The 16,034-nt window shown below is 37.8% G+C and overlaps 1 protein-coding gene across 1 annotated transcript in view; it reads left to right on the plus strand.

Annotated features, from left to right (window-relative positions):
- SHPRH (SNF2 histone linker PHD RING helicase) overlaps positions 1–16,034 on the plus strand; it is a 55,005-nt gene that overhangs the window by 11,893 nt on the left and 27,078 nt on the right. Inside the window, exons 8-14 of the mRNA XM_015822364.1 lie at positions 1,707–1,963; positions 3,044–3,715; positions 4,698–4,949; positions 7,196–7,274; positions 7,737–7,900; positions 7,988–8,244; positions 9,894–10,015. Of these exons, the coding sequence (XP_015677850.1) occupies positions 1,707–1,963; positions 3,044–3,715; positions 4,698–4,949; positions 7,196–7,274; positions 7,737–7,900; positions 7,988–8,244; positions 9,894–10,015 (1,803 nt within the window). The remainder of the gene's footprint in view (positions 1–1,706; positions 1,964–3,043; positions 3,716–4,697; positions 4,950–7,195; positions 7,275–7,736; positions 7,901–7,987; positions 8,245–9,893; positions 10,016–16,034) is intronic.

Raw genomic sequence — 16,034 nt, forward strand, 5'->3', positions numbered from 1 at the left:
TGCGGCCCGCTGCACCCCCCCGCGGCCTCCCGGACGGCCCGCCGCCGCCTATCCGACCGCGCCGCCGCCGCCTACCTGACCGCGCCACCGCCGGTTAGAAATTTTTTTTTCTTTTGTTTTGTCCTCTAAAAACGATGTGCGTCTTATGGTCAGGTGCGTCTTATGGTGCGAAAAATACGGTATATATATTGACAAAGCCAATGCCTTAAATCCGCATGGTTTTGTGCAATAATTCACTCTCTTGCGGGAGTTGCATTGGTTGCTGATTTGCTTCCAGATCCAATTCAAGGTGCCTTTTGTCACCTTTAAAACCACATGGTCTGGGGCCAGGTTATATGAAAGGTCGTCTTTTCCCAGTTACATCTACCTGACCCACCAGAGCAGGAAGGCAAGATATGTTTCTGTCCCCTCTCTTAAGGAGGTCCATTTGGTGGGACCAGAAAGAGGGACCTTCTTTGTGGAGGCTTCCTCCCTGTGAAACATCATCCCTGCAGAAATAAGATTGGCAACCACCTTGATACACTTTTGAAAGGCATTGAAAAGATGGTTTTGCCAGTGGGCCATGGGACCCCAGGGTGATATGGAGCCCATCAAGTGGCTGGTTTGATTATTGTGGCCAGGATGTGGAGGTTTATTAGGTTTTGTTTTCGGGCTTTATTTCTGTAAGCCACCTGGAATCACTAGGAGTGAGTTGGGCTGCCATATATGTTTTCTAAATAAATAATAAATATTCCCTTTTTATTTATTTAGAGTACTGATAATACTTTCTCTCACAGTATGTTCAAAGTAAATAAACACAATTGTATAGGTTTTAGTATTCATAATTATTAAAAACTAGAACTATCAAATTCCTAACAAAATGATGTTTTATTTCCTCCAGGCAGTTATTTACTTATACATTAATAAAACATGCATTTTTCTCAGATATCTGATAGCTCTGTGGGGAAAAACTGTCAAATATGCTTAATGTAAAATTATTTTCTATTCTTTAAATTAATGAACTTTCAAGACAGAGCTCACTGCTTCATTTTTTCCCCAGTTCTTATTTTTTCCAGTCTTTGCTAGAAGATTTTCCTAGTGCATAGGTGGTTCTTATAAGCCCCACAGTATTTATACTGATGGCAGGTGTGATTCATTTACAACAACACAAAGAGGAATTAAACTATAAAATAAGTGACAGTCACAACTAATTGAGGGTCTATTTGGGATTTCTCAATAAAGTAGAAACAACACATTAACAGAAGCATAGATATATATTACATAATATATATTATTTTGATATACCAGTCAAAGTTTGAGTGAGAGGTCCTAAAGTTACATAAGGGAATTAGGTTAACTGTTGTAGATCGTTGGAAAACCTGTGGCTTCACATAAGATTAAATGCTTGTTTTAGGCTGAAGAGTTTTTTTTCCTCTTGTACAGAAACTAAGACACATATCAAATCTTTTTGCAATTTCATTATTAAGTGTATGATGCTTTCTGTATCCCTTGGTTACATGTGATAATTGAAGAATTATGATTAGAGAATAAAAGACCTGGAGGCTAGTACAAAATTAAACTATTTAAGTCGTTTAGCAGAAAAAACTACCTCTGCAAACTAGTAACAAAAAATTAAGCCAGAGCTTTTAAGTGTTACAATAAAATCTTAAAATTACTTTGCAATCTCTTTTCACAGTTTTGATCAAAAATATTCATTCTTCATATAGGTTTGCGAGTAATGCTTTTAACAGCTGTAAAAGAAATGAATGTGAAGAAGGGAGCATCCATTGTTGCAATTTTTAAGTATGTCCATTCCATATATAAGTACGATGTTCAGAGGAACCGTCGGATTCTTAAAAGAACTCTGGAAAAATTAATTGCAGAGAAGGTAGTGGAGCAAGTCAAAGGCCATGGTCTTGCTGGCTCTTTCAAGTTGGGCAGAAACTACAAGGAACAGATGTTTTGTAATAGATCCAAAAAACAGGTGAGCTGAAAGAAAAGGGATTATTTAGGATTATTTAAATACATGTTCATTGCTATAATGAAGCTTTTTTGGGAAAGGGAACTAAAAGATAGGCTGCCAGATCCATTGAATAGCAATTACAAAATTATGGGAACATAGGCCATTTATTTAAAATGAATCTTATACATGACAAATATTTCTGCATCATTGTTATATCATGTTTAAAATACAGTGCAAAATTTATACAAAAGATAATCTTAGTACAATTGTATGCATGGTGCTAATGCAGAAACCCAGTCTTATTCCATGTAGGTATTCAAGATGTACCTGCAGATATAGGGGAAAGGGTTACATGATGTATAGAATGTTATAAGTGGGCCTCCTTGATATATCTTTGACTTTCTGTATGTTAAATTAAATAACTTAATACTTAAATAGGTCTTACCTTTTAGAAAATCTTTCTGGACTTCCCATTCCCACTCATGACTTCTTTTAAATAGTTTATAATAAAGTAGATTCTTAATTGTTCCTAATCTTTTAAGTACTTTGACAGAATTGTGCACAATTTTGTTGAAATGGAGCATAGATCCCAGTTATTATAAGTTAATATTATAAAATAAAAAATTATATATCAAATGTAATATGAATAGGCTTTTTAATGAATCATAAGAGAATTGCACTGTAATTTTAATTAACAAGAATATTGAATTGTGGAAGGAAAGGAACTTGAAAATTGATACTAGTAAGCTTTAAAAAAGTCAGTTTGGAGATTGCCAAGTGTACTCAATACTATGAAATGTATATTCCAAAGAGGTATAGTCTCCTATGCCCACTTGGTATTGTATAAAGGTTAAAAGATAGTGGCTCACACATATGATACAAGCCTCTCCAGATATGCATTTCAGATGTGTTGAAGGCTCCTAGAATTTCTTTCTGGTGAGAATTACATGAATTATAGTCTGAACACATCTAGAGGGTGTCAGATTGAGGAAGGCTGGAATACAGCATGCAGAGTTGATGTTTTCCAGCTCTTCCTCATAATTTCAGAGAATTAGGAATTAGCATTACGAAAATTCAGTTTGGTTTCTTTTATATTTATAGAAAAGGCAAACTTCAAATAGATCTCAAAAGAAAAAATTGCCAGACCATAAGACTGAAATCAAAGAATTGGATGATAAGGATGCAGGTTCTACAGATGCCCTAAAGTTACCTCAGGTGATAGATATTACAGCAGAAGATCATGATTACTGTGCAACAGACAAAGATACTAGTGAATCAAACCTGGGTTCTAAGCGTTGGAAAATTAAAGATTCTCAGTGTAGGCCAACTGACAATATGCGTAGATCCAAAGATGAGATATGCTGTAGTGTTGCTGTTCCTAAAAATATGGATGAAACCGAAGAGATGCAGGATGCCTTAGAAGACCAGGCTTCAGTCTGTCAAGAACACACTAGCATCTTTAAACAACACCCTGGTTCCATTTTTCCATTCAACACCTCTGATTACCGCTTTGAATGCATCTGCGGCGAGCTTGGCCTGGTTGACTATAAAGCTCGGGTACAGTGCCTGAACTGTCACCTATGGCAACATGCTGAATGTGTGAATTATAAGGAAGAAAATCTTAAGATCAAGCCCTTTTACTGTCCCCACTGCCTTGTAGCAATGAAACCAGTTCCTACAGGAGCAACTCTCATCATTTCTCCAAGTTCAATCTGCCACCAGTGGGTTGATGAAATTAATAGACATGTGAGATCATCGTCCCTTCATGTGCTGGTAAGAAGCATTCTTTATAAAAACAGTAGTACAGTAAATGTTCGAAGAATGTAGTGGATTTCTGAAGAGCAGGCAGAAGGAAAATGTATTTTCTTGTGAGTATTATTTTATAGAACACAGGTGGAATTACATACCTTTATAGAGGCTGGGGGAAAAATACAAGGTTATTCAATATATATCTGTACCTGCATGATTATATCATTATTACTAACATTTACAAAAACCGTTTGAAGTTTATTGTAATCTGGATAAAATATTTTCATTCAATTTCTCAGATTTGCTAGCAAGCTTCAGAAATTACAGGTGGCCAGTAGAAAAATCAACCATTATTTGATGCATTTCTGTATTAAAGGGATTAAGTATAATTTTGTGAAGAAATTTTAATTCTCTTTTTGTGTGGTACATTTTTTCCATTTAGATCTCTCTTGTGAAAAAAATGTGAAGCTGACTGGATTTATACCTTCCCAAACAATTCCTTGTAATTGTTTAGAACATAGTTTTGATTGTTGATACAATTATTCTTCCTATCAAAAAGAACAAAGTAGAACAGAGGAACTGTAAAATTGCTTTGTTCAGTATTAGGACTGGTGGAAGCAGTCAATAGAGGTATTGGCAAAACGTATGAGTGAAGCGTTTTTTCTTAAATAACTATTTCCTGCCCCCGGTGGCTGTATATCCTCACCTGCATGCAGGCAACTCAAGACAACTTTGAAATGCTATGTGAGTGTTTCAATGGATGCTGTTCCTCTTAAGCTCGAAGAGATGTATTTTTCTCACCAGCACATTTTGTCATGCTCTTTTTACGTACTTCGGCCATGTTTTATTTCACTCTGTTAAACTATAATTAAGCTGTCACCATAACTTTAATTTTTTTAATGAGAAAGGGGTTTAACTTTATGAACGACAATCACTTTTTACTACATGAAATCTCTAAATCTCAATATTTGCTTTGTCTTGTATTTTTTTGGCAAAATCCATACAGGTTTATCAAGGAGTTAAGAAACATGGCTTCTTGCAACCTCACATCTTAGCAGAGCAGGATGTAGTGATCACTACATATGACGTCCTCCGGTGTGAGCTGAATTATGTCGACATTCCACATAGCAATAGTGAAGATGGCCGCCGTTTCAGAAACCAGAAACGTTATATGGCCATTCCTAGTCCCTTGGTAGCTGTGGAGTGGTGGAGAATTTGCCTAGATGAGGCACAGATGGTAGAATGTACCACTGCAAAGGTGAGGCAATCCCTTGGGTACTTCTGCTACTATTTAACCATGGAGATGTAAATATGCCCTTGCATTTTATCCTTCAGAAGTGAGTAAATTATGAGTTTCCCCTAAAGTTATTTGCATTTAAATATTTTCCCTGATGGAGGTTTGAGAGGATATGAAGCATATCCATTTTAAAATGATAACTTTACATAATGTATTCTGACAGTTTAAAGAAGTAGGTCATGATGTCTGTTATATAGCTTCATGGCTTAAAGCAAGAGATTGATTTAATGCTATCTTAAGAGGCATAAGACATGCCCTTTGGGTTTAGAAGATATGAAACTGTTAGCATTGAATTTAAAAATGCCCATTCCAGCAGCTGGTAGAAGATATTGTCTTAAAGATTACTATTTTATTTTACAGTGTTATGCGCTATCTATTCCTAGATAGTTCAGGGAACCTTACAGAAATATAAACTTTATTTATTATTTATTTAATTTAGGGGGTGGCACAGTGGCTCAGTGGTTAAGATGCTGAGCTTGTCAGCTGGAAAGCTGGCAGCCCAGGTTTGAGATCCAACCACAACACTATAGGGTTGGTTCCCAACCTTGCCCCAGTTCCTGCCAACTTAGCAGTTCAGAAACATGCAAATGTGAGTAGATAAATAGGTATTTACTTTGGGAAGGTAACCGCTTTGTGATGTCATACTGGCCACATGGCCATGGAAATGTTTTTGGACAGTCCTGGCTCAATGAACTTGAAATGGAGATGAGCACCACCCCCTATAATTGACAATGACTAGCAGAGTAAAATCCATAGCGACCTTTCTTTTTTTATTAAATTTATATACTGCCCATCTCACTATCAAAGCAACTCTGGGCTTTAAACTTTAAAATTCCACAGCTGCATAAAAAGCCTCTGAAACTGTTTAGATCCTCATTCAATTGGGATAAAAAAATTATACCATGTATGGCAGATGGATAGGTGTTAAAAAGGCAAAGCAGGGGATCAATTCAGTAAAAATTGGATTTATGGGAAATGTGATCGGGATAAGGCAGATTTGCTGTAAGAGAAGAAGTTCAGTTGTAATGAACTAAACAGGGATATCAAACTGCCGGCCCACGGGTCGGACGCATCACGTGGAAGCCATGCCCACCCCATTGCCGGCAATGGCAAAACCAGCCCGATACGTTGCGCGACGTCACGTGACGTTGCGAGTTTGACATGTCTGGTCTAGAACAATGATTAGCCAACCTTGGAATTTGGGGACCTGAAGGCACATTGTACCATGGCACCAGGAAGTCCCAGTTAAAATCCATTCTCAGCCATGAATATTCATCGGGAGACTTTGGGCCAATCACATTCTCAGCTTAATCTATGTCACTTGTGTGGAGAAATGGGAGGAAGATTGTGTAGATGTTGTTTGAGCACCTGAAAGAAGGATGGGGTAGAACTGTTATAAGTGAATCTTATAAATACTTCTGTGATATATTTAGCAATGAATACCTAAGAGTATATATATATATATACACTTAAGCTTTAGTTATGAGCATAGTTTTTATTCATCCATTTATACACAAAAAGCATATAAAGCATATGAATGAATGAATGAATAAAACATTAAAAAAGAAATTGTTGCAATTCTGCCACTATAAAGAAGCTATCCTGAATAAAGTTGTTTTTCATAAGCTTGTGAAATGCAAGTAACAAAGTGGCCTGGCACATCGATCAGGGTTAAAATGTTCCATGGCATTGGGGCTACAACAGAGAAAACCTGTCTTTTGTTTTAGGAATCCCCTCACTATGAGAGAAGTCGGGGTCTGGAGTAGGCTCTCTCTCGTTGTTCTGGCAGGATGGGGAGAAAACAGATTCTAATATAGCCTGAACTTACATTGTAAATGTTTTATAAATAATAATGAGCATTTTGAATTGGGTCTGAAATCAGTATAGTTATTGAGAAGTTGGTATTTGACTAAGAAAATAGGTGTTACATTAGCAAGTTTTACTTACCAGCAGCCTGACAGCTGTATTTTGTGCAAGGTATGGTTTCCAGTTGATCTTCAGAGAGCCACGTGATGATAGCATGCGTCAATTTTGCCAAGGCTTCCTGCTTCCTGCTCCTAATACTGCATCAGCCTAAACTGGACAAGGACTCCACTGGATATTACCTTGATCTTACAGTGCTGTTTGCTGCCGACCGGTAGCTCTTAGATTTAATATTGTTCCTACATGTCACAATCTTGTCTTGTATTTTTTGTCATCCTGTGTAGGCTGCAGAAATGGCACTCCGTTTGAGTGGAATCAATCGCTGGTGCGTCAGTGGCACACCGGTACAGCGAGGACTCGAAGGTGAATGTCTTTTAAGTTGATATCACTGATCGCTGACCTGTATTTTGAAAACCAGCAATACTAGATGAATTGCTAGTGGATTATTTAGGCCAGGGGTGTCAAACTCACCACGTCACGTGACGTGTCGCGACGTATCATGACTTTTTTTGCATTCCGGAGCTGGGGTGGGCACGGCCTCCGTATGATGCAACCGGCCCATGGGCCAGCAGTTGACATCCATGATTTAGGCTATAAAATGATGGGCTATTCATTTTAATTTTTCAAAAAGTCTAGTCTCTGTAAATATACTATCCAAGTTTCATCAATCCCTCATCCTCAAAAGAAAACAATCTTAATGAGGTTTAACTTGTCTAATGATGAGCTAAAATAGATTATATTTTTTTAAAAAATAATCAAATTTTAAATACTTTTTGAAAGATTGCCACCTGCATTCGGTAAACTTTACTCTTTCTCTGCAACCAGATTTGTATGGATTAGTACTTTTCCTTGGTGCTGATCCTTATTGGGTCAAATATTGGTGGGATCAGCTTCTGTATCGACCATACTGCAGGAAAAATACACAGCCTCTCTACAATTTCATCGCCAAGATAATGTGGAGGTCAGCAAAGAAGGACGTGATTGATCAAGTAAACATTTCAGTTCTAATAGCATGTTTTTTTAGATAACATTTTTTACCCAAACTTTAGTTGTTTATTTTTGCTTCATTTTGTTAGATCCAGATCCCTCCTCAGACAGAAGATATACATTGGCTTCATTTTTCTCCTGTGGAGAGGCATTTTTATCATCGCCAACATGAAGTGTGCTGCCAGGATGCATTGGTAAAACTCAGGAAGATTTTGGACTGGTCTCTCAAACTTAGCAGCTTGGATAGGAGAACCGTGACTTCTATTCTGTACCCTTTGCTGCGTCTGAGACAGGCCTGTTGTCATCCACAAGCTGTTCGTGGAGAATTCTTGCCTCTGCAGAAAAGGTTAATGTCACTTCTTAAGATGGATTTAGGTTCTCCTTATTAATATATCTATATAAATATTTAGTCTTTCCATAGCTACTCTGAAAATAATAAATAAAATTCAGCAAATTTACTGTGTGAAAAGTAAAAATGTCAAGCATTTATTTGGAACTGATACTGCTGCCTGATATTCCAGGCAGCAGTGCCAGGGGTAGGCAACCTTGGCTCTTTTATGACTCGTGGACTTCAACTCCCAGAATTCCTGAGCCAGCCATGCTGGCTGCTTGATCCCTGCTTTAGACAATTGTATTTTTGAAAGCAACATCTCCTTTCTGTGTAGTTTAAATAGATTAAACATATATCAGATATGAAGTTTATTTGTTACTGTAAGGTAACTTATTTACAAGTAAATAACCCAAATAATTTAGTTAGAAAATGTCTAAAATTGACTGCTTCATTCAAAGTTAATTATTTACAATTGTGTTGAAGAATATTTCAATGTGTTCACCATTAATGAAATTCAGTTAAAATTCAGATTATGGCCTGCAACTGAGAAATAATTGTAGTGAATTAATTTTCTGCCTATTTCTGTTTTCTCCTTTTTCTTCTCTTGAGGAAGGAATAGCACATCATTGTGAAATTTGTAGTTGACAATTCAGATCCTCACTGGACTAGAAATATTATACAAACCTGTATTTGGAGGCTACTGTTTCTACTAACTTTTACCATAATTGTTGTTTAAACCATTGTAATTTCAGGAAGTGTGTAGATGGGATACAGCGGCTTTAATCTTAGATTAGTCCTTGGTTATTGATTACTCATTCAATGAGTATTTGAAGGTTGACAGTGTTGAATGAATGATGCTTAATGACCGCTCCTTGAAGTTCCATATGTCCCAGCAGCCCCACAGGCAGGTGATCACGATCCAGGCGCGTGGCAGCTGGCTCACATTTACAATTGTTGTAGCATCCCATGGTCATATGATTGCCATTGGTGACTTCCCTATCAGCTTTCCACAAGCAAAGTTAATAGAGTTGGCAGGGAAGGCCACAAGTCACTCTTGTAGTGTCCTTTCCCATGCCCACCCATACCTGTGTGGCACTGCAGTGCCCTTTCCCATGTTCACTTACACAAATGCCTCAGCATGCCTTTCCATGCCTGCCCACATTTGCGTGGTGCTGCAGTGCCCCTTCGCATGCTTGCCTGCACTCATGTGGAGCTACAATGTCTCCTTCCCCACCTGCGCTCCACAGTGTGCCGCAGAGTGCTTTTGTCATTTTGGCATCCTAATAGTTAGGAATATATGGTTTTCCCTGCTTTTGCTTTGTTGTTCCCTACGTTATTTTAACTATTCATTGTTGTTGATCAGTCTTTTTTTTTACTTCCTCTTTTACTGTTTCAGGTGTTGAGGGAGATAACAAAGTTCTGGCTCTTGCTGTTCTAGCAACCTCAACTATTGTTAATTGATGATGTTGTAGCCTTGATCAGTTACTTTTACTTAAATTAGTTACATTCTCTGTCCACACTTATGATCTCTCCCATATTGTGCAAATTGTGTGCAAGTTGCAAAGTCTGTGGTCAGGAGCATTGTTCCTTCTTTGTTCTGCAGTAATTTGGATAGCTGCTAGAATTACGTCTATCATTCATTCATGTTTGGTTCTTTGTTCCAGTACAATGACAATGGAAGAGCTTCTGACATCTCTGCAGAAAAAATGTCGGACAGAATGTGAAGAAGCTCATCGTCAATTGGTGTGTGCTCTTAACGGCTTAGCTGGTATTCATATTATTAAAGGTAAAAAAAGAAAAACCTTGGAAATAGAATGGAATAATTATTTGATTTGGAAATATATTCTGTTTTTTTAATCTTAATTTGTTACAGGTAGTCCTCAACTTACTGATACAAAAGGGACCAGAAAATTTGTTGTTAAGCAGTACATTTGTTAAATGAGGCACCATGTAACTGCACTCAGTTTCACAACATTTTTTGCCACAGTCATTACATGAATCACTGTGGTCTTTAAGCAAGACATACTGACTTGTAACCTTCCCTGCCAACTTCCCCATTGACTTTGCTTGTCAGAAACCAGTTCAGAAAATCACAAATGATGGTCACATGACCGCAGGATATTGCAACTGTTGTAAATACTCTAGGGCAGGAGTGTCAAACTGCCGGCCCACGGGCCGGACGCGTCATCCGGAAGCCACACTCACCCCATTGCTGGCTATGGCAAAACTGTCCCGATAAGTTGTGCGACGTCACGTGACGTCGTGAGTTTGACATGTCTGCTCTAGGGGTTGTCAAGTGTCTGAATCATGACCATGTGACTTCAGGGATAATGTGACTATCATGTGTGAGGAACAGTTGTAAGTCCCTTTTTTCAGTGTCATCATAATTTTGAACAATTGCTAAACAAATGGTCATTAAGTAAGGACTACCTGTATATTAGTTAAGTTAAGCTATTTTCACTAGATTCTTCCAAGCAAAAAGTAGCTATTGTCTGAATGTAATTGCCTAATGAGAGTACCAATGAACATGTGGAATGGTACTGTTTTGGCTTTCAGAAATAAAACTAAGTAAAATTTAAATAATACAATGTGTAAATTGAAGCATCTCAGACTTTTGTATTATGTTGCTAACATATTTTGATTAATCAGTAGATTAGCAGATTAATTGATAGTGTGCCATCAAATTGGTATTGACTCCTAGTGACCACATAAATACTTTTCTCCAGGATGGCCCTTCAGGTCTTCCAATAATATACTCATTGCTGCTGGTTGTCCTTTTCTCTTTCCTTCCACACTTGCTAGCGTTATGAATATCCCCAGAGAGCTTTGTATTTGCATAATGTATCCAAATTGGAGCCTGGACATTTGTGCCTGGAGTGAAAATGTTGTGGGTTGATACGTTTTGATAATTATTTTCTTGGCTGTCTCTAGTATTTTCAGGAATCTTCTGCAACACCAAAGTTCAAAGTACCATTGATTTTTATATATTGCCTTTTCGAAGTCTAACCTGTACTTAACACAGCGTGTCACAGGGAAAAGCATTGCCTGCACAATTCTGATCTTTGTAGGTGTAGGTGCATCATGACATTTGAATATCTTTTCCAGGGTCTTCATGGCTGCTCTAGGAAGTGGTGATTTGCAGGATGTTTCTTGATTACTGGTTTATTTACTGTTGATGGTTGAACTTGAAATGCAGGTGTTATCCATCACTTCAAGATCTTTATTGTCACTTCTATCCTGGTTGTTCTACCTGTTGTAATTAGTTTGGTCTTCTTTATGTTTAATCTTAGTCCCAGTTTGTCTCTGTGCTTCTTGTCATTTATTACTAGAACTTGCACATTGTTTGCATTCTCAGCTGTCAAAGTTGCATCCGCAAGCATGTTAGTTATATTTCTTCCTCCAGTTTTAAAATTATTCTTACCTTTTTCAGTCCAGCTTTCCTCATACTCAGCATATAGGTAGTCCTCCCTTAATCATCCTATTTGAAGCCTTAACCCTAAGTGAAACAGTGGCTTAGTAGAAAATCATGTGATCACAATTGTGCTTTCCAGCTGGAAAGAGACAAGACTAGTCAGTTTCATACCTTCAGCTTTGCTCTTCTACACATCAAAAGCAATGAAATTGCAGCCTCAGTGCACCACATAAACAGCTTAAAATCTCTGTCTCTCCAGTCTTTCTGCTCTGCGAGGGGAGAGAGAGAAAAAAGCCAACAATTTCTGTAGGCAATCTCTCCTTTACCTAACCCTTTCCCACTGCCAATGCAATCACATTGCATTCAGAAGCTACAGCTGGGGCAGAGTGCAACAGCGTGGGCAGTTCTTGGGGCCCTGAGAATTGCCCATGTAACACCACCGCTCCACGAACTGCATTGGCTGCTGGTTCGCTTCCACGTGTAATTCAAGGTGTTGCTAATCATCTTTTAAGCCCTTCGTGGTATGGGTCCAGGCTACTTGAGGGACCATCTCATCCCATTGGGACTCTCCTCTCCCACCTGTGCTGGCAAAGAAGGCATGCTGTCGGCCCATCAGCTGGATTATTCTAGCTGGTGGGATCCAGGAGAAGGGCCTTCTTTGTTGTTGCACCTGCTCTCTGGAACATCTTGCCCCCTGGAGTGAGGTCAGTTCTAATCCTCCTGACCTTCCATAAGAATGTAAAGACCTGGTTCTTCCAGTTATCTTGGGGCTCCAATGGGGGAGTATCACAGTGAAGTTGATAGATTAATACAGGGGTGTCAAACTGCCGGCCCAAGGGCCAGTTTCATCATACTGAAGCCGCACCCACCCCATTGCCGGCAATGGCAAAACCGGCCCGATACGTTGCGCGATGTCACGTGATGTTGCGAGTTTGACACCCCTGGATTAACAGGTCCCACTTCTACCCCCATCCTGTTCCTGCTCTCCCCATCTTTTAATTGGGCTGCAATATTTGGCTTTTTGTATTAACTTATTTATGTTTTTAGCTTATATCCTTTTTATTTTTTATGATTGTAAGCTGCTCAGAGTTACCTTGAGGTAAGACGGGTGGCCAATAAATTTTGCAAACAAACAAACAAATAAATAGAAAAACAGTTTGCTTTCTTGAAATCTCTTTCCACTCTTTGGGGGGAGGTGTTGCCAGATCCTTTCTCTGGCTTCTTTGCAGAGCAGAGAATTTGGAGAAGGGATTTAAAGAGAGTAGTGTAATCTGTTTGTACAGTGTGCCATGGCTTCCTTCCCTGGACTGTTGTCACAATTCCATTGCTTTCAGTGTGTAGAAGAGCAAACAGCTTACTTTCTTGCAATCTCTTTCTCTCCAATCTCTCTGTTCTGCAAGTGAAGAAAAGAAAAAAATACATTAGGCACAGATTTTGCAGGAAAACAAATGAGGTATTTTGAGATACCCATTTTTCTAAACACTTTCCACAGTTTGATATGATCAACAGAACCAAACATCTTTCTATAATCAGTCAAATACATATTGACTTCTTCTTAGTATTCTTTGGCTTTCTCAATTATCCATTGTGCAGCAGTAATAATGTCTCATCTTCTTTGGCCTTTTCTAAAGCCAGCTTGAATAGGAATTGATGGAGTATCTATAGAAATATGGCAAGAAGAAGAGCTTGTAAAGGTTCTAACCAAAAGGATGGCAGCAAATCTGGAGAATTACAGAGACCATTGAAGAGGTCAGTCTTCATACTAATACCAGAGAAAGGATAGTTGAATATGCAACCATTGTATAATATCTTTAACTTTACATTCTAGCAAAATAGTGCTAGATTAGAGCCCCATGTGGAAAGGAGATACCAGATATTCAAGCCATGGAGTCTGTTTAGAAAAAAATATCCATTTGTTTTGATTTAGTAATGACCAGGATGGTGATCTAACTTCATCTTCTAGTACAAGTAGGGAATATTTGTTCAGATATCCAGTTTGCTTTGTTTAGTTTTTTGTTCTCTTTTCATATTCATCCTTTGAATCCATTTCATAGTTCTTCTAGTTCCTTACCAATGAGATTTAAAGCTTCAATTTGATTTTTGATGTTCTTAAAAATGGTGGCTACTGTATATGTCCAAAATTACATCATGGAGTCTGATTGACTTTCTTTTTTTCACTTTAGCTTAACTATGAAAGATCATGAGCAGCTCATGATCTTTTTCACAGTCAGCCCCTAGCTTTGTCTTTGATGTTATAATTGAGCTCTGCTATCTCCTTATACTAGTAATATAGTTAGTTTGATTTCTGCATGTGGCAAGTAGTGATGTCCATGTTTATAGATATCATTTTGGTTATTTGAAGACTATGTTAGCAATGAAAAATCATTGGCAGAAATGGATAAGTCATTCCCCTGCTCCATATAGTCAAATTACATCTTCATCCTCAATATTTTCCCCTTCGGCAATCCAGCCTCCAGCAGGCAGTTCATCTTGCTTGCATATTCTGTTGATTTCAAATTTAACTTGACCATTAAACCCATTAACCTCCTCTTCTTTTGCATCAGTGGTTGGAGAATTAACTTGGATAATTGTCCTATCACTTAAAGAGTGATCTGCAATATCTAATTGACACTATTCGATCTTTAATTGCACTGTGATCAAGTATTGTTCTTGTTGTCATCTTACCTAACTGAAAGCTTAGCGTGTTCTTTATTTTTTGTGCCCAAATAGTGAACAGCATAATCTTCTGTCTGAAAGCACCCAATTTCAGCCCATTTAAGTGATCTGATGTCTAAGATATCAACACAGTATTTAATCAACTTCATTTCATCTTTCGGTATGCTGAACATCCACCAGATTTATGCTTCTTCGATTCCATGTTATAACTGTAATTTTATCATTGCAACTTCAGATTTTCTTTTCCTGCGTGGAAACTGGCATCTACATTAGATGCCCTGAAAGCTTTAAATTAGCCATGCCATGAACACAATTAATCATTCAAAAGATTCTCAGCACTTCTCAGTCTTATGTTGAGGAGCATCCAACCTGAGGGGGCCCTCAGCCAGAACTATATTGTTAGTCAGCTTTTCTTGTCTATCCTGTGCAGTATGAAATAATCTGCCTCCAGCACCTTCTTATATTTCGCTGCTGCCCAATGTAGAAGTCTGCTACTTCAGCTGGGTAGCTTGGGTAGCTTGGAAAACCTTCATGCCTTCAATGATCTTGCTGGGATTCTATACTGTTGGCATACATTCCTGATGTTCTTTGCGCATCCCTCCTAGGAACATCCCCCCCCCACGCCCCATTTGCTGACAATTTGTTAATGCGTTGGTCTTATATATTGTTTTCTGGCTTTAATGAAACTTGAAGCAGCTTGGTCTTAAGTTCACTGGATTTTTTAAAATGAAATGAAAAATATTCTTTTTTCATAGTAGTTTGCCTGCAGTTCTTTTAAATATCAGGTGAATGTCAATTCTGGATTTAAAAGGCCAAAAGGAAATGTTACTCTTAGGAAATAGCCTTTTTGCAGTTTGTTTTAGTTGAAAACAACTAATGGATTTATGAAATAAAAAGAAAACTCTCATGAAGCATTTCCAATAAATTTAATAGTTTGTCATGAATTAGTTCTTACGGTATAATATCTGAAGAGATTCTCAGTCATCCAGGCCATAGTTGTCTCAAAGATGCTTTTTTCAAAAGGCAACTGGACTGTTTTTTTTCCCTCAAGGAAGAAAAACAATATAATGCATTCATAGATACCTGTCATAGTACCTGCCCTGGTAACAAACTTGGGAAAGAAAATCATATCCTTTTAATTCTTCCTTGAAAGAAAAAACAAAGAAATGAGAGGTTAAAAGAGCAGATTGAAGTAGGAAAACCAATAATTGTGTCTCTCAAACATCATAAAATACAGTGGTGCTTCAAAGTTTGTGAACCTTATGGATTTTCAATATTTCTGCATACATGTGAACCTAAAATGTCATTTGTTCTCCAAATAAGTTCTAAAATTAAATAAAGAGAATCCATTGAGGAAAATGACCTAAACTTACTTATGTGTGTAGTAAAAGTCACCATTTTGACTTATTTTTCAAGTTGGTCTTTATTGTGGAATCACAAGAGATTTCCATCTCTGGTCAATGTCTGCTAGGAGGGGAGAAAGGGAAATTCCCCGAAACACATGGATTTGGATTTAGGAAATCTGGGGTTTTAATACTTCAGTCCGTGGAACTTTGGAAAATAATTTATTAAAGGATATAAGTGCTGAGAAGAGAAGAAAACGATTCCTGGATCTTGAGTTCTAATGTAAGGAGGTTACACTATTGAACTGACAGTGGATAAGCTTAATCCTCTCAGAGGTGTAATAAATTCCTCATTTTAATGTTATCTTAATGTT

The sequence above is a fragment of the Protobothrops mucrosquamatus genome, unplaced genomic scaffold (assembly GCF_001527695.2).
Source record: "Protobothrops mucrosquamatus isolate PMUCROS unplaced genomic scaffold, P.Mucros_1.0 scaffold1535, whole genome shotgun sequence".
Taxonomy (NCBI): Eukaryota; Metazoa; Chordata; class Lepidosauria; order Squamata; family Viperidae; genus Protobothrops; species Protobothrops mucrosquamatus.